The sequence below is a fragment of the Choloepus didactylus genome, chromosome 1 (assembly GCF_015220235.1).
Source record: "Choloepus didactylus isolate mChoDid1 chromosome 1, mChoDid1.pri, whole genome shotgun sequence".
Lineage (NCBI taxonomy): Eukaryota > Metazoa > Chordata > Mammalia > Pilosa > Megalonychidae > Choloepus > Choloepus didactylus.
This window is the reverse complement of record NC_051307.1, coordinates 239,854,173-239,871,929: the sequence shown is the minus strand read 5'-3', so window position 1 is coordinate 239,871,929 and position 17,757 is coordinate 239,854,173. Positions and strand designations below refer to the sequence as shown.

The window sequence follows — 17,757 nt, the reverse complement described above, 5'->3', positions numbered from 1 at the left end:
TGACTGTATGGTATACGTCAATATAACTCAATAAAACTGAATTTTAAAAAAAAGTACATGAAGCACTGAGTGTTTAAGGAGCATGAAATTAGTTTGAAAATATTTCAACATAAAAAGTTTAATAAAAAAAAAGAAATCCAGGGTTGAAAGAAAAGGGATTGAGAATGAAGCTAGTTGCTTGCATTTGCTACCCACCTTCCCACCTTTAAGCAAACTAGCTTTCAAAACTCTCCAAGAGACAAGATCCTGGTTAAAAGAATATCACAACACACCCTACCTATTACCTTTACTTAGCACCATTTAATGTAAGTATTAAAGAACAACTCTTTTTGTTAACTCAAAATAGGAAACATCATAGTCTCTTAAGAGCAAGACATTTAATACATTCACAGATTTCAAATAAAAACATTTAAAAACATATATTATTCATGCTACAGGTTTTCAATCTTCCTTGGACAACACACACAAAAAACACAGTACTCAAACTGAATGTTTTAACAAGAGGAACATGAAAATCTCATTTTGACACAAAGACAGGTTAAAAAAAAAGCCCAAAATTGAACTAATCAACTACCAGCAGACTTCCTTAAATTCCCCACCCTACCCCACATTGGAACCTATACAGCTGCCTTCTTCACCAACACATGAAACTCTCTGCTTCCACATTTCTTCTTCCCTACCCAACATTTCAGACCCCAAATAGATATTTAGAGGTGTGTCATGGAATGAGAACTACTTCAATATGCTTAAAAACAAAAAACAAAAACAAACAAACAAACAAACAAACACAACTTATTTGGTGAGTGTTAAAAGGGAGGGAAAAACATTAGGTAAAACTTAAAAAAAATAAAGTGTTCTGGGAAAACTTGAGGAGTTTGTTTCATTCCCTTTACTCTGATTTCAGAGCATAGGAATTATGCCTATAGGTAATACTCTATTAATTATAAAAGGAAGACTGTACTAAGGTTTATTAAGAGCTTACAATAACATGGAAAAATATTTAAGTTATGAAGTTAAATGAAAAAGTAGAATACAAAACTGTATATACAGTATGATCTCAGTTATGTAAAAACCAGCCAACCAAAGTACGCCCTAAAAAAAGGCTGTAAGAAAATAATTTGAAATGTTAATAGTGGTTGTATTTAAGTAATAGGTCTACAGTGATCTTTTTTCTTCCTTTTATTTTTCTATCTTTCCCACATTTTTCTCCACCAGGGGATTAAAAAACAAAACAAAACAAAACAAAACAAAACAAAAAAACTATTAGTTACAAAAAAGAAAGTCTGATGGAAGTATTGAATTTGAGTTAATGAATTTAAGTCCGGCCTATAAGAGAGGCCTTGCACATTTATAAAACTATAGATGATTCCAGCCTATCCCATGAATCCACTGTGTTAGGAGTAACTTGCCAGAGGTTAGAGTGCTTCAACTAAGTGTAAAGTGTCACCAGAGCCTGCCTGATGAAAAATGTTGGAACTAAATGGAAATGTCATGGTTTTACAAAAAGGAAGAGAAATAACAAACTCGATAAAAATTTATTTACAATACAGTAGCTCCTTAACACTGGAATTAAACATGAGGACTGATATGCAGATGTCACTTAACCAAAAAAAAACAAAAAGCTATTATCACAATAACTACAGAAAACTAGTCCCAGTTTAGAAACAGAAATAAAACAATGCTGTACAAAAGTGGACAGAGAAAAGCACAAAGTTTAGAAAATTATAAAAAGTGGTTTCTATAAAAATGGTTCCCTTTCAAACATTTGTTTACTGTACATACGTTAAGTCCAAAAAAAAAAGCAATACTTCCAAATACTTTCTACCAAAGCATCCACTGGTTTGTTCATTCAACCAACACTGGACAGTAGGCTCATAATATGCGAGGCACTGGGGTCTTAAGATGAAAAAGGCTTGTCCCTGCCTCAAGGACGTCTGTCTTCCCAAAGCGGTGAGGCAGACACATGTCCAACCACAATACAGGACAAAAAAGCAGATGCCACTGCTTTCTTTATAATTAAGAATTTGCTGCAATTCTCATTGAATTACTTACACACTTTCCTGACCTACTAGGAGACAAAAATGCAACTATTTTCTCTTTATAAATACTTCTAAAAAAGGCAGGTATTAAATTCATTTTGTGATATCTGCCCCTCAACATCACAATACCTAGTGAAGTCAGTTAGCTTTCTTTTAAGCAATGGAGCACACTGTACTCCAAGAATGAGACAACTTGAAACCAAGAATAAGTGACCAGTCCCATATCTAGATCAAGACTAATGAGTACCATCAAAAAAGGTGAGACTCAGGAATACAAACTTTACTTAAAATGTTCAGTATCTTCTTCCATCCGCTGATTTTCAATATGTTCCTGTGTCAGCCGCTCCAGATCTTTCCTCACGTTTGGGTGATCTTCTAGATCTTCATAGAGTGATCTGACGATGTCCAGTCTCCTATAATTCTCAGGCTTGACCAGGCTTCGGACAACCTGGAGGCATCGCTCTTTCAAGGTATATACTGTAAAGGCAGAAAACCACAAACCAGCAGCAGACTCAGGCCTTTGATGAACAAGAGGCTTTGTGAACCATGGCAATTACATTTACTACAGATGGACCTGGCTTTGGGGGAAAAAAGTGAGAGCATATGTTGTGGCAGTGTACTGTGTCAATGCCCCCAGTGGATATTCATGCCCTGGTACCAGGCTGTGGCTGTGATTTGCTTTAATTAACTGAATGTCAATGAAGAGACACTGTGGCCATTCTGGGTCAAAGCTTTAAGACAGTTTGGCGGCTTCCACTTTTACACTCTCAAGACCCTAGTGAACTCTCCTAGTTCACTAGAGGGAAAGGCCCTGAAATTACATGGAAAGAGAGGCCCAGCACCCAGCCAACCTGCCAGCAGAAGGCAGCCATACCAATGAGCACTGATGAGCAAAATAACCACCTTGCTGAGCTCAGCCCAAACTGCAAATAAAATGGCTATGGTTAGTTTGGGTGTGGTTGTCACAAGCAAGAGATAACCAAAACAGTGTGTAATTGGGTTTTGGGGGTAACTTACCTCCTCTTTAAGGGCACTGAACTTACTCTTTAAGGTCTCTTATAAGGCAAAATTTACCCAATTTAACTTACCAATGCTCCATATCCACTTCTTTATAACGGTCTCTATGTGCACATATTAGTCTGAACCCTATGAAGTTGTAGGTATTTGTAGGAGTTTTTACCCCCAAAACATCAGTCTCTTAGAGCTGAATCTAATAAAATCATTTGAGTTTCAAACAAATAGTAAACTAGGATGGTAATTTTTAATACTGCAAGTTTTTTTAAAAACCCTAATTGGTTCTGTGAGTTCAACTGGCTTAAACAACATTAAAAATCATATAAGTAAGTCATGATATCTAATTCTCTATACTTTGTTTTTTCCTGGGATTGTTTGAGCATAATTCTGTTCTAAGCCCATGGAAACAAAAAGCATTTGTAATTCTACAACCAGATATTTTAATGTAGCCCACCTCAGAAGGGGCCAAAGAGTTTTTGAGACACCACATATCTGTTCAATATAGAACATACAATTAACATTACTTCCATTTTAAAGACAGAGGAGAACAGGACACAGAAAGGTTGGATACCTTATCCGGCATTAGGCAAAAATCAGTAAGGACTTGGCTTCTTCAACTGACCTATGATTTACTTATTACAATAAAAAACCTTATCTTTTTAAATGTTAAGATTCAACATTGGTACCTGGGAGTGTGATGTTGGCAAAAATAGGCTGTCCATCAACATTGAGAGACGGCACAAATAATTCAGTTTGGTTAACCAGAAGCCCATCATATGTCCCTGCATCTCTGAAGAGCCAAAGGTGACCTGTTAAGATAAGCAGAGGCTAAGCAGCTGCATTTGTCTCTGTCAGGACATTGACTTCCTCCATCTCCCCTGACTTACATGAAATTCTTGACTCATTCTGCTTAGATATTATAGAAAACACTTCCAATAACATATCATTGTATTCCCACAACAGATTCATTTACAGATGAGAAAACAGGTCTGAAAAAACCAAGTGACTTGCTCAAGGCAACAAGACAGTTAGAAGAGCATGTACTTTTGGCTCCAAATCCCATGCCCTTTCTGTTACCATGATGGAAAAGCAAAGTCTGTGTAAAGTACATGATTACAAATAACTCCAAACATGGCAAACTACAAGACAAAAGGCCACAGACTCCTTAAGTCTGTGCTTCTCAAAAATGATGAGCTGCCAGATGTGGCCTCTCTCTCTCTCAGCCCACTCGGCACGTTAACTCATTGCCTCCCCCCTGCATGGGACATGACTTCCAGGGGTGTAAATCTCTCTGGCAACATGGAACATGACTCCTGGGGATGAGCTTAGATGTGGCATTGTGGGATTGAGAAAATCTTCTTGACCAAAAGGGGGAAGAGAAATGAAACAAAATAAGTTTCAGTGGCTGAGAGATTTCAAATGGAGTCAAGAGGTCATTCTGGAGGTTATTCTTATGCGTTATATAGATACTCCTTTTTAGTTTTTAGTGTATTGGAACAGCTAGAAGGAACTACCTGAAACTGTTGAACTGCAACCCAGTAGCATTGATTCTTGAAGATGAATGTATAACTATGTAGCTTAGAATGTATAACTATGTAGCTTACACAGTGTGACTGTGTGATTGTGAAAGCCTTGTGGCTCACACTCCCTTTAGTCAGTGTATGGAAGATGAGTAGAAAAATGGGAACAAAAATTAAATGAATAATGGGGGGGATGGGATGTTTTGGGTGTTCTTTTTTACTTTTATTTTTATTCTTTTTGGAGTACGGAAAATGTTCAAAAATTGATTGTGGTATAAGGAAATAAATGAAACTATGATACTGTAACTCATAAAATATTTGGAGATTTCCTATATAACTACTTGTTAAATCATACTTTGAAACATTTTACCTTTTTGCATATGTTATATTTCACAACAGGGAAATAACTGAAACTGTGGAAAGGTAACCTATAATATTCTTTGAAATTTGCTAACTACTTGTTAAATTGCACTTGGAAAGTTATCACTTCTATGTATATATGTTATATTCTACAAAAATATGATTAAAATTGATTGTGGTGATGAATGCACAACTACATTATGGTACTGTGGACAACTGACTGTACACTGTGGATGATTGTAGGGTATATGAAGATATCTCAATAAAACTGAATTGTGGGGGAAAAAAATGAGGAGCTGCAAAAACATCATGTTGAGAGAAAGAAGCCAGTCAGAGAAGAGTACAGGCATTCTACAGAATATAGGTATATTCTACAGTATGAGATATAAAAAAGAGTGGTCACCTCTTAACAGTGCTGAATTGTCGGTGAATGTGATGGAAAGGGGAAATTTAGAATCATTGTATGTCACTATAAGGAAAGATGGAGGTTAAAACACAGGAATGTATAACACAGTGAATCTTGTGGTGGATGATGACTGTGATTAACAGTACAAACATAAAAAGACTATTTCATGAACTAGCAAATGTACGCTATTATAAGGAGTCAATAATAGAGGGGTATATGAGAGAAAATGTATCTATTGCAAACTATGGGCTACAGTTAACAGTAATATCTGAATAGTCTTTCATCAACAGTAACAAATGTACCACATCAATACTATGGGTTAATAATAGGGAGGAATAAGGGGTATGGGATATTTTGGATTTTTTTTTTATTTCTTTTATTGGAGTAATGAAAATGTTCTAAAATTGATTGTGGTGATGAATGCACAACTATGTGATGACACTGTGAGCCACTGATTGTATACTTTGGATAGACTGTATAGCGTATGAATATATCTCAATAAAATTGCATTAAAAAAAAGCGTGGTCACCTCTGAGAGGGAGGGTATTGAGCAGAAAGGGGCAGGAGGAAACTCTCTGGGGCGAGGGAAATATCCTGATCTATAACTTGATCTAGGTGTTGCTAATTTGTCAAAACTCATCAAACCCTAAAATCTGTTCATTTTATTGTATGTAAATTATACCTGAATTTAAAAAACAAATACATCACAGCAAAAACAAAAAACAAAAAATGGAGGGGAAGAAGCAAATCCCCAGACCTAAGAAGAAGGAGGTTATCCTAGAATATAGCACATATTCCTGGCGCATAAACTTACTTGAAGATTTGGTGGGAAAATTTAAGAAACGTAAACTAATAAGTAAAGTATTTTTATATTAAATCAGTCACAGATAAATTCTCAGGTAGAATACAAAATTCACATACTTCTTAGATAAAATACAAATTGATTCCTGGAAGTATTGGGCTCCTCCTCATCTTATATTAGGGAAAGTTTGGTGTGAAAGTTTGAGAAGCATTAGCTTAAGTAAACCACCCTAAAGGAGAAAAAGTTGTGAAAATTAAATGAGACCAGGGCTACTCTCTGCCTGCAAGCCGTGGGAGGACTACCGTCTCCACCTTAGGTTAAGGCCAAGTTACCCTTCACCTGGGTTATTACAAAGCTTCCTGATTCTTTACCAGCAGTCTTCCCCCTCCAACCCACTTTGCAACCTGGGTGAGATTTTCAATGTGTAAAACTGACAATGTCATTCCCCTGTTTAAAAACTTTCAATGGCTTCAATTTCCTTAGGCGCCAAATCACCTTTGAGGCTTCCTCTCCTCCCCCTCTTCAATGCTCCAGGTCTCTGCCCACGCTGTTCCCTCCTCCTAGACAACAATTCGCTCCTATCTTGGGTTGCTAGCTCCTATTCATCCTACAGGTCTCAGCTCCCTTTCCTCCTCTAGGAAGCTTTCCTTAATTGAAACCACACACCCACACGCACACACCCCTCACTGAACCAGGTGCCTGCTCCAAGCTCCCACAGCCCGCCGCGCTTCGTCCCTATCGCAGCAATTACGACACTGTTTCGTTGTTGTCTGTTTATGCATTTGTCAGTGTCCCCACTGGGCTGTGTTCTCCTGGAAAGCAGGGACCCCATGCAGACCTGTCACTCTGGAGACATCAGAGAATGTGACATCCTCCCATTCACGGGCTGAACAAATGGGCATTAGGGATGAAGCACTTCTTTTAGGGGTAAATACGAGTGTAAGGGAAAGGTTAAAAAACAAAAAAGCCTTCAAATGCAAATTATTCAGTGTTACGATGAATGCTTACTCGCAGTGTCATCTTGGGTCTGTTGCAACCTCTCTGGGCCGCATTCCCTCATCCGTGAAATGGGAATAACCATAACAGCACCTGCCTCCCGGGACGGTGGAGATCGTGCCGGCGTTATCAGCAGGCCTAACGCGTTCAGCAGTTTGGCACAGCGCCTGGCACAGCGCTCAGCGCCGGCCCGGACAGGGCATCCTCGGCCCGCCTACCTCGGTAGCTGTGGATGCGGCGGCCCGTGCCCGGAGGCAGCGTCGGGTAGGGCTGCGGCTCGCCGTCGAAGTTGAGCCACATGGGCAGCACGACGCGGGGACTCCGGTTGCAGAAGATGACCTGGGACGGCTCGCGCGAGTTCACCGAGCGCAGCACCGGCCGCGGCCGCCCGGCCTCCATCTCTTCCTCGGCGTCGGACTCCTCCGGGTCGGACTCTTCCGGGCCGGACTCCTCGGCGCCCGACTCCTCCCGGCCGAACTCTTCAGGGCCGTACTCTTCTGCGCCCGACTCCTCGGCGCCCGCTTCGGCCTCGTCCACGTTCCCCGCCTTCCGGGGCATTACTTCAGGGAGCCTAGACAACCAGGGTCTTGTCGCCTCGGGATTCGCCGGCCTAACGCGGGGCGGGGCGGGCGGGGCGTGCGTGCGCGCCCCCGGGCATGCGTGCGTACGTATCATCGCAAGCTCCTGTGGCGGAGTGCACGCCCACGCCAGAGATGGCCGGCTTGAGACTGTGCGCTTGCGCAGGTGGGTCCACTAGCGGACGTCGGCACCAGGCCGCCCTGTACGGTGTTTTCTCGGTGAGTTTTTAGCACAGAGGTTCCTTTGCTTCGTTTACTCTCGAAAGACCCTCACGGTTTTTGCCATATTGGCTCTACCATCTGCACTATTATTTATTGAATGATTTTCTCCTTAATCAAGTTTCGTCCCCATTTTGGTTAACAAAATTCAAAATGTACAGAAGAGTATAATTAAGTAAGTTTCCATTCCACTCTAATTCCCCAGCTATCTAGTAAGAGTCACTGGAAGCAATAAATATTACGAGTATTTTGTGTCTCCTTTCAAAGGTATTCCATGCACACACAAGCAATTAAATGTTTAAAAGGAAATGTTATATCACTATCATAAATGAAGATTCAGTATCATGTGCCATAGAAGATTACGGTGGAACTAAATTTGAAAACAAACAAACAAACAAACAAAAAAACAGCCATTAAATTTTATCTACCGTCTGGTTAAGGGCTCTGATTGAGCCTGCTCTTTCTTGGCTCAAAAGGGTTTGCCTAATGTTAGATATTAAAGAACTTCTGATACCAAACAGAGATTTTCTCCTGGTCATAATCAAAAGGATTAAAGGAAACTGAACAGGGAATAACTTTACTTTTCACATTGCAGTCTATATGCCTCTGAAATTCAATCCCATAACATAGGTGAAAAACACTATTACCCCAACAATCGTGTTGAGTGCCAGCCAGCCATGAGACTAAGCTATTGGAATCACACCTGCCGGAGATCTTATCCAAGCTCTAGTTTCAGATATGTAATGTTGGGCAAGAATTCTTTAAATTCTGTCTTTATTTCCCCCTTTTTTTTTTTTAATTGACATTCAAAAAAAAAGTACTAATTGGTACCATGGATTGAGTGGAAAAGAAGAGCATTCAGTGCCTAGTATAAAAGTAAACACTCAGGAAATAGCAGCAGCTGCTACTATTACAAAAAAAAACGCAGTCCCTGCCCTCAAAATACTCACAGGTTACTGGGCAAGAATACAGGACATGTTATAGTACAGTGAGATACTGGTTGTAATAGGGCAGGTGGAAGGTGAGTACCTAGACCTGAATCCGGTAAGGCTTCCCAGGAGGGTTTCTATCTGAGAGGGACTGAGGGAAGACTAAGTTTTCCTGCCCCATCTCCCTCCATGTACATATCCAGCAAGGATATCATGTCAGGGGTCATGTCCATGAGGAGAAGGGGTGGATTCCGCAGTAGGCACTGACTACTCAATCCAGCTTGCTTCCCATTTATCTTATCCCTCTGAGATCAGGCTTCTTACAAACTGACCGCTTGCTGAAAATTCACCTGGTGGTCCATGCAAATATGCTTATCCCCACAGACCAGCATTATGACCCCAACATTTAAACAAGATGGCAGAGGAGAAGAGAGGGAATAGGTACGGTGTCAGGTACGGTGCTAAATTTGAGATTATTGCATAATTCAGTAATGGTCCCTGCCTTCATAGAGCTTAAATAAGAGGGGAATGCAATGATCAATCACACAAAGTTGCAACTGTTACTAGTACAACAAAGGAGACACACAGTGCTATGGAAGGCTGGAGATCTGGTAGTCAAGGAAGATGGTACACAATTCTGCGTAATTAAATGTTCAGTAATGTGGAATAGACTCTAAACAGGTAAGAAGCTCTGAAAAAGCAAGGTTTGGAGGGTTTCATGTTAGTCAGTGATGAACTTCAAAGAGAAAGGAAAAAATTTTTACCACAGGCCAGGCACTGCGCTAAGCATTCCACATGCATCAAGCTATATCCATTTGACAGCTAATGAAACTGAAGGGTATATAAGGGTGTGAAGAGGTCAGAGGAGTGCTGGACCTAAGAGGTTCATCATCTAGTGCCTTGGGGAAAAATGATGGTATGAGTGAAGCTAAGGAGACAGACATATCCATAAAGCACCAACACCCTGAACCTAAGTAATTTTGTTTTGGGCTTTCCTTTGAGGGTGCATGATATGAAGAGATGGAGTATCTTGGTGACCTCCAGAGGACTGAGTAACCAGCAGTGACGCTGGACCTCCAGCTACACTGAACATTGACAACATGGAACCATTTGTGATGGAATACCCCAGAAAAAGATAGGACTTCCTGTTATTCAAATTACAATGGCTCAGAGCCATCATAATTTGCAGGATTCATGCAAAAATGTCCTCATTTGCACTCCCAGGCTAGTGAAGTGAAAGATATCAGTTTAGTATTACAGAAATGTCTACATCCCTAAAATAAGACCAGTTGTTTAGAAAAACCCAAGCCTTAAGATTGACATTGCATCACTGGAAATGTTTACAAAGACCATTTAAGAGTAAGGAAAAATGTTTCCGATATACTAAGTAAAAGTAAAACCACAGTTTAGATTCTTCTTACAGTACACTTTCCACTATACAAAAATAAACATGTAGAGAGGCTAGATGAACCTGAAAGTTTTAAGACATCTGGTGATTTATTCCCCTTCTACTTTTGCCTTGTCTAAATTATCTTTAACGAGGATGTATTTGTCCTGTTTATATTTTGATCAACTATACAAAGAATAAATAATAAAAATTAATAAAGCAAACTAATGTTTTTTGCATTTTTAAAAAAAAAGAAAACAAAAATGATGAGGCTGAACTCCCCTTTAACTTCCACTCTGATCCCGTTTCCCTCCTTCCTCCCCAGAGGAAACAACTATCATGAATTTGATGTGTGTATCCAGGCCATTTTTTGTCTAACTATATTTTTAAATTTACATATAGTAGAATTGACTGTTCTTGGTGTATAGAGCTGAGTTTTCACAAATGCATGCAGTCTTGTAACCATCACAAACGAGATACAGAATATTCCATCACTCCTAAATACTCCTTTGTGGTCAAACCTTGCCCCCACCCTTAAGCCCTGACAATCACTGATCTGTGCTCTGTTCCTATAGTTTTGCCTTTTCCAGGTCATATAAATGGAATCATATAATATGTAGCCTTTTGAGTCTGGTTTCTTTCACTTAGCATAAGGCATTTGAGAATCATCCACATTGTAGTATGTATCAGTAGCTCATTCCTTTTTATTGCTAAGTAGTATTCCACTATCCACTCACCAACTAAAGGACATTTGGATTGTTACCAGTTTTCAGTGATTATGAATACTCCAATATAAACATTTGTGTACAGGTTTCTGTGTGAACATAAGGTTTCATTTCTCTTGGGTAAATACCTAGAAGTTAAGATCACTGAGTTATACGGTAAGTGTATTAAGTACATGAGAAATTGCTAAAACCTTTCCAGAGTTGCTGTATCATTTTGTATTCTCATAAGCAATGTATGAGTATTCCAGCTGCTTTACTTCCTTGTCTGCACTTGGTATTATGAGGTTCTGTTTTGTTTTTTTTTCAGGCACGCTAATAAGCGTATAATGCTATTTCATTGAGGTTTTGATTTGCATTTTCCTAATGATTAATCATGTTGAGCTTGTTTGCCAACCGTTTATCTTCTTTTAAGTGTTTGTTCAAATCTTTTGTCCATTTTTTAAATTGGGTTGTCTTATTGTTGACTTTCAGAGATCTTTATATATTTATCCAGGCCAATTTTCAATGCTTTGCAAACACGTGTGTACACATAATCTATAGGTAGTGATGTACTGCTTTTATATTTTGTAAAGAAACAAAACCCAAACAAAAAACTAGATTTCCAACTACAATAAAATTTTAGTCTGTGATAACTTTTCTTATTTAAAGCTGAAACTACATTGCTCCAGTGTGGTATGTTCTTGTGTTTTCCTGAGGTTTTGCTGTTAATGTCATTTTGGTGTCCTCTGGGTTGCTTGTAAACATAATGGCTAGACTATAAGATCCTTGAGAGTAGACACCACATGTGTTTCTCACCATTTTTTCTCTAGCACATTACACATAGTGGACATACAATGTATTTAATAAGCAAATCATTTGGCAACATGTTTGTCAAAACCAAACTGAATTATTTTTTCTTTATTAAATTGGAGCATTTTACCCTTTTAAAAGATATTAATAAAATCTGTTTTCACCCTATAATGCCCTTATTTTACATGTTTACTCTTAAAGCAAACTGGGTTTGTCACGTTTAATGAGTTCAGATTTGAGGATAAAACGTATACTCAATTCAAAACGATGTGGAAATATAGAAATTCTGTGAACTATTCTAGAAACTTTTCTATTAAGTCTGGAAATAGTTTCACAATCAAATTACTTTTTTAAAATGGTACAGTTGGGGGACAAAGATCCTTAACACTGGATGGATGCAAATCACAGTGTACCACCAACTCCTCATTTGTTCTCAGCAACCCCAAAGGTGTCAAAAGCAACTTTGCCCCAGATTTTGTTCTGATTTGTGATTTTGCCCCAAATTCTCTTCTGATCCGGGACAATGGATGCCACTTAGCTAAACCTGACAAATAATTGTCCTTTTGCTCTCTCAAGTATTCAGTGAGATCCAAGGAGAGGCAAATAGAGGACCAGTGTGTCCAGAATACAGAAAACTGACTTTGGAGACCTGGAATGGCTCTACACTGACCTGGGAATGAGATCTGGGTTTTAGTTTTGACTTTGCTACCAGCTAGCCGGGTGGCCTGGGTAGGCCACGCAACCCATTTTGGCTTGTTTCTTGACTCCTAAAATGGTAGGGGTAGACTAGATCATCTCTAAAATTCCTTCCCACCCTAAACCCTTGTGAGTTTAACTTCTAGCCAATCATAATCTTTTGACAACTTGGTGTCCAGGGTGGTTTTTCTTTAGAAAATAAACCTTTGAGCCTTCTGTCAACCTGCTTTTCTTGTATAATCCACTGACACCCACACTGACTTTAGAAATCAGCCATATTTTTGTACTGTTAGTAATGGTACCAATTGTCCGCAAACTGCCAAAGCAACTCTACTAAATCACATTTTCCAGAAGCAAGTGGGGGCAAACCTTTTTACACGCAACAGTATAAAAACTGAGAACAGATACTGATAAGGAGCCTAGCAAAAACCGACAGGCCTTTCTATTCCATTTAGTGTAGGCTGTGAAAGCATACTTTAGCTTCATGAAATAAACACGCGTAGTTCAAAGTACTAAGTAATAAGGATAAGATATAGCCAAAATGATCAGTTGTCTATTTCTTCCTGATTCTGAAATCTAGTTTAAGCTTCCTTTTTTTTTTCTTAAATTAACCAAAGTTTGTATTTTATTTAGATATCCTTAGTTTTAACTAATGTCCTTTTTCTCTTCCAAGATCTCATCCAGGATACCACATTACATTTAGTTGTCATGTCTTCTTAAGCTCCTCTTGACTGTGACAGTTTCTCAGATTTTCTTTGTTTTTGATGTCCTTGACAGTTTCAAGAAGTTTTTACCTGGTCAGATATTTTGTAGGATCCTCCTCTATTGGAATTCAAAAAAAAGAAAAACAGTTTTATTCATACTCCATACAATCCATCTAAAGTGTAGTGGCTTTCAGTATAATCACAGAGTTGTGCTTTCATCACCACAATCAATTTCAGACCATTTTCACTGCTCCAAAAATAAAATAAAAACCCTATACCCCTTATACATCTCTATCATTGACACTTAGCATTGGTATGGTACCTTTGTTACAAGTGATGAATGAATATTAAAATGTTACTGTTAACTATAGTACATAGTTTGCGTTAGGTGTATTTTTTCCCATATTCTACCCCATTATTAACACCTTTAATAGTGACGTACATTTGCTCTAGCTCATGGAAGAACATTTTTATATTTGTATTATTAACCACATTCATCATCCACAGCAGGGTTCACGGTTACACAGTGAACGTGTTTCATCCTCTAGCTTTTCTTCTAGTGACATACACAACCCTAAACTTCCATTTCCCACTCAATTCACACTCATAATTCAGTACTGTTAACTCACAATAACGTGCTGCCATCACCTCTATCCCCTTTCAAACATTTATAATCGACCTTATTAAACATTCTGCACAAATTAAGCATCTGGTCTCCATTCTCTACCCTTGTTCTATCTGGTAACCTATACTCTAGGTATTAAGTCCATGAGTTTGCTCATTATAATTAGTTCCTATCAGTGAGATCATACAAATTTGTTCTTTTGTGTGGTTTACTTCACTTAACATAATGTCCTTCACTTAACATAACATAATGTTGTCACATGCATTAGGACTCATTTCTTCTGACAACTGAATAGTATTCCATTGTACCTACATGCCACATTTTGTTTACCCATTCATTGGTTGATGGACATTTGACTTGTTTGTGGATAATAGGTTATTGTGAATAATGCCACTAAGAACATCAGTGTGCCTGCTTTCAGCTCTTCTGAGTATACACCTAGTAGCATGATTGCCAGACCATATGGCAGTTCTATACTTAGCTTCTGAGAAACCACCAAACTGTCTTCTGCAGCAGCTATACCATTTTACATTCCCACCAACAGTGAATAAGTGTTCCTATTTCTCCACATCCTCTCCAACACTTGCAGTTTTGTTAACAGTGGCCATTCTAACAGGTATGAAATGGTATCTTACTGTGGTTTTGATTTGCATTTCCCTAATAGCTAGTGATGTTGACCATCTTTTCATGTGTTTCAGTCATTTATATTCCTCTTGGAAAACTATATATTCAAGTTTTTTGCCCATTACTTAATTGAGTTGTCTTTTTATTGTTGAGTTGTAGGATTTCTTTATAAATTCTGGATATTAAACCCTTATCAGATATGTGGTTTCCAAATATTTTCTCCCATTGAGTAGGCTACCTTTTCACTTTCTTGACAAAATTCTTTGAAGCCTAAAAGTATCCAGTTTTGAGGAGGTCCTGTTTGTCTATTTTTTCTTTCATTGCTTGTGCTTTGGGTGTGAAGTCTAAGAAACCTCTGTCTACCACAAGATCTTGAAGATGCTTTCCTATATTTTCTTCTAGGAGTTTTATATTCCTGGCTCTTATATTTAGGTCTCTGATCCATTTTGAGTCAATTTTTGCATATGGTGTGAGATAAGAGTCTGCTTTCATTCTTTTGTATATGAATATCCAGTTCTCCCAGCACCATTTGTTGAAGAGACTGTTTTGTCCCAGTTGAGTAGACATAGCAGCCTTGTCAAAAATTAATTGATCAAGCTTCAGACAATTACTGCAAATTGCCATGGTTATGCCAAGCCCCAACCAACAGTATTCTCGAAAACTCTAAAGAAAACCCAGGGCTCTATCTAAGACTCTGTAAAATTTTTACTTATTATGTTTATTTTTCAGAAATTAAAACCTTCAGATTGTCCCTATGCCAGATAAGCCCTGAAAGTTAGAGGTACCAGTCTTTCCCAGAACATCAACCAGTTGCACTCCCCTACCCCGTAACGCTGATGCCCCTTTTCAACATAAAGAAGTAAGAATGGTCATTGCCCAAATATCCCTAAAGATTGAAAGAAGGATCAAATGAGAAGTTACGATTCAACAAATGACTACTGAATCATTATATAGATATTTCTTTTTAGTTTCTAACATATTAGAACAGAAGGAAAACCTGAAATTGTGGAACTGTAACCCATACTATACTTTGAAATTTGCACTATAACTACATGTCAAACTGTACTTGTTAATTTATCACTTTACTGCATATAGGTTATATTTCACATAAAAAAAATGTTTAAAAAATTGACCATAGATTTCAGGGTCTATTTCTGAACTCTCACTTTGAGTCCACTGATCAGTATGTCCATCTTTAGGCCAGTACCATGCTGTTTTGACCCACTATAGCTTTGTAATATGCTTTGAAGTCAAGAAATGTGAGTCCTCCAACTTCACTCTTCTTTTTCAAGATGTTTGTGGCTGATCAGGGCCCCTTTCCTTCCAAATACATTTGATAATTGGCTTTTCTATTTCAGTAAAGTAGGCTGTTGGAATTTTGATTGGGAATGCATTGAATTTGGGTAGAACTGTCATCTTAACACTGTTTAGTCTTCCAATCCATGAACATGGAATGCCTTCCATTTATTTAGGTCTTCTTTGATTTCTTTTAGCAATGCTTTGTAGTTTTCTGAGTACAGATCTTTTACATCCTTAGTTAAATTTATTCCTAGATATTTGATTCTTTCGGTTGCTATTATAAATGGAATTTTTTTCTAGATTTCCTTCTCAGATTGCTCATTACTAGCATAAAGGAACACTACTGATTTTGCATATTGATCTTGTCTAAGCTTACTTTTTAAAGGAGATTGAAAACTGCATCATTATCAAAAAATATGTGTAATATTAAGTATATTACTGATGCATAATAGATCACTGGTTCATACCCTTTTAAGCCTTTCAGTAGATATCTGAATTAAACTAAATTATAGGGCAGAAATATTTCCAAACATAAGGGAATGAGGAGGTTCCCTTGAAGGCTGTTATGGATGTCTGAGAGAAGATTTTTTGCTATTTAGCTCATTTTCCATTCACATTAGAAAACAGGAAGAGTCCTTCAGAATTATCCTTCACTAGACACCATTAAAATTTCATGAGGAAAAGGAAGCATAATGTGGATAATTTCCCCATGTTATCTAACTTAGAAGGAGGAAAAAGAACTCAATCCCCTTTTTCAGCTGGTGAGGTGACAGAACAATTTAAATTCCAACAATCTGGGTTCACTTAAAACCTCTCTGAAATTCAGTCTCCTGACAGCTCAACTTAAAATACCTACCCTATCAATCTCCTATCAATCTCCTTATAACAAACTCCTATAGGGTTTGTTATAAGGACTAAACATTATAAAGTTAAAGAAGAAAATGATTCAGTGAAGGTAGATTAAAATGTAAAATGTAACTTTATCCATGAGGGTGAATTGTTAGTACTTGAGAACTATAAGTAAATTCAAGAAATGACATCTCAGTGACAATATAAATGGTGGTTTAGCACAATACTATTTATGGACTGCAAAAAGCAGGGAGCAGAGATGTGTGACTTGAAAGTAAAAACTCAAATAAAGCCTTTCAGAAGGCTGCTGCTTTTGGCTCCAGAACCATCTCCAATGCAAAGATAGCTGGAGGAAGTGCTAGAGTTGAATACTTAGCGAGATTTTCAGAAAATATAAAAATCAGTGAAATCTTTAGAGAAAGAAAGCTAGGAAAAGTGAAACTAAACAGCAGAGACAATCAAGGCAAATGTTTGCCAGACACAGCAAGAAAAATCCATCAAGCAAAAGGAATGATGGTGAGGAGGCAAATAGGTATGTAATTGCTTCAAGTATCTAATGTGAGTATAGTGAAGCAACACTGGATTAGGAAGGAGAAAGTATGATTCAGGTCTAGTTATGCTGTATTCAAAAGTAGAATGATTGGAGCAGTCTGAGTCTGGTAGGTCTGGGTTCAAACCCCAGCACCTTCACTTACTTTGCCTCCCTAAAGTTGTTTCCTCACTATTACATGGAGATAATACCTAACTCATAGGACTTCTTTGAGGATTAAACGAAATAAAGTATGTAGAGCTCTTGGCACATCGTAACACTCAACAAACTATAGACAATACTAGCTACATACCCTTGAGAGAGCCAGGGCTTCATCTCACTAAAGGGTGATAACAAAGCACTCTGATATTTTAAAGCACCATGCAAGATAGTTACCACTACTAGAAGAGGCTGGGTTCACCAGCTTCCCACACCAAATGCTACCTGTTGCTCTTTACAACCAGCAGGTTAGGAAAGTGGTATTACTTAGGCTACCAATTTTTTTTTTTTTTAAGAAACATTCATTACTTTGATACCAGTGAATTAACATACTAATATCCATAGGACCATACATTTTTTTTTCAGCATTTTCACATGTAATCCCATGAAAAGAAGGGTTTTTCCTGCCTGTAAGGGTTACTTCACTTTTGCCCTATCACAGACCTTG

The 17,757-nt window shown here is 38.1% G+C and overlaps 2 protein-coding genes across 3 annotated transcripts in view; one reads left to right on the top strand and one right to left on the bottom strand.

Annotated features, from left to right (window-relative positions):
* Positions 1–362: 362 nt before the first annotated feature.
* VHL (von Hippel-Lindau tumor suppressor) lies at positions 363–7,739 on the bottom strand. Its single transcript, XM_037829529.1, has 3 exons — positions 7,356–7,739; positions 3,740–3,862; positions 363–2,516 (listed from the first exon to the last, which is right to left on the bottom strand). Exons 1-3 carry the CDS (start codon positions 7,693–7,695, stop codon positions 2,320–2,322), a joined length of 660 nt encoding a protein of 219 aa, XP_037685457.1. The 5' UTR covers positions 7,696–7,739; the 3' UTR covers positions 363–2,319.
* A 72-nt stretch (positions 7,740–7,811) lies between these two features.
* FANCD2OS (FANCD2 opposite strand) overlaps positions 7,812–17,757 on the top strand; it is a 28,344-nt gene continuing 18,398 nt past the window's right edge. The window contains exons 1-2 of one of the 2 annotated variants that reach the window (XR_005211424.1): positions 7,812–7,934; positions 9,866–10,474. The gene's annotated coding sequence lies outside the window, so the exon portion shown is untranslated. Of the gene's footprint in view, positions 7,935–9,865; positions 10,475–17,757 lie in introns of those variants that run through there. The other variant, XM_037801717.1, reaches the window with a different exon arrangement.

Excerpts from the sequence above, each read along its gene's own strand:
- VHL (XM_037829529.1), bottom strand. The coding sequence starts at position 7,695 with ATGCCCCGGAAGGCGGGGAACGTGGACGAGGCCGAAGCGGGCGCCGAG. Across the intron at positions 3,863-7,355 it reads CCGCATCCACAGCTACCGAG|GTCACCTTTGGCTCTTCAGA; the intron begins GTAGGCGGGCCG and ends TTATCTTAACAG. Across the intron at positions 2,517-3,739 it reads TGCCAACATCACACTCCCAG|TATATACCTTGAAAGAGCGA; the intron begins GTACCAATGTTG and ends CTGCCTTTACAG.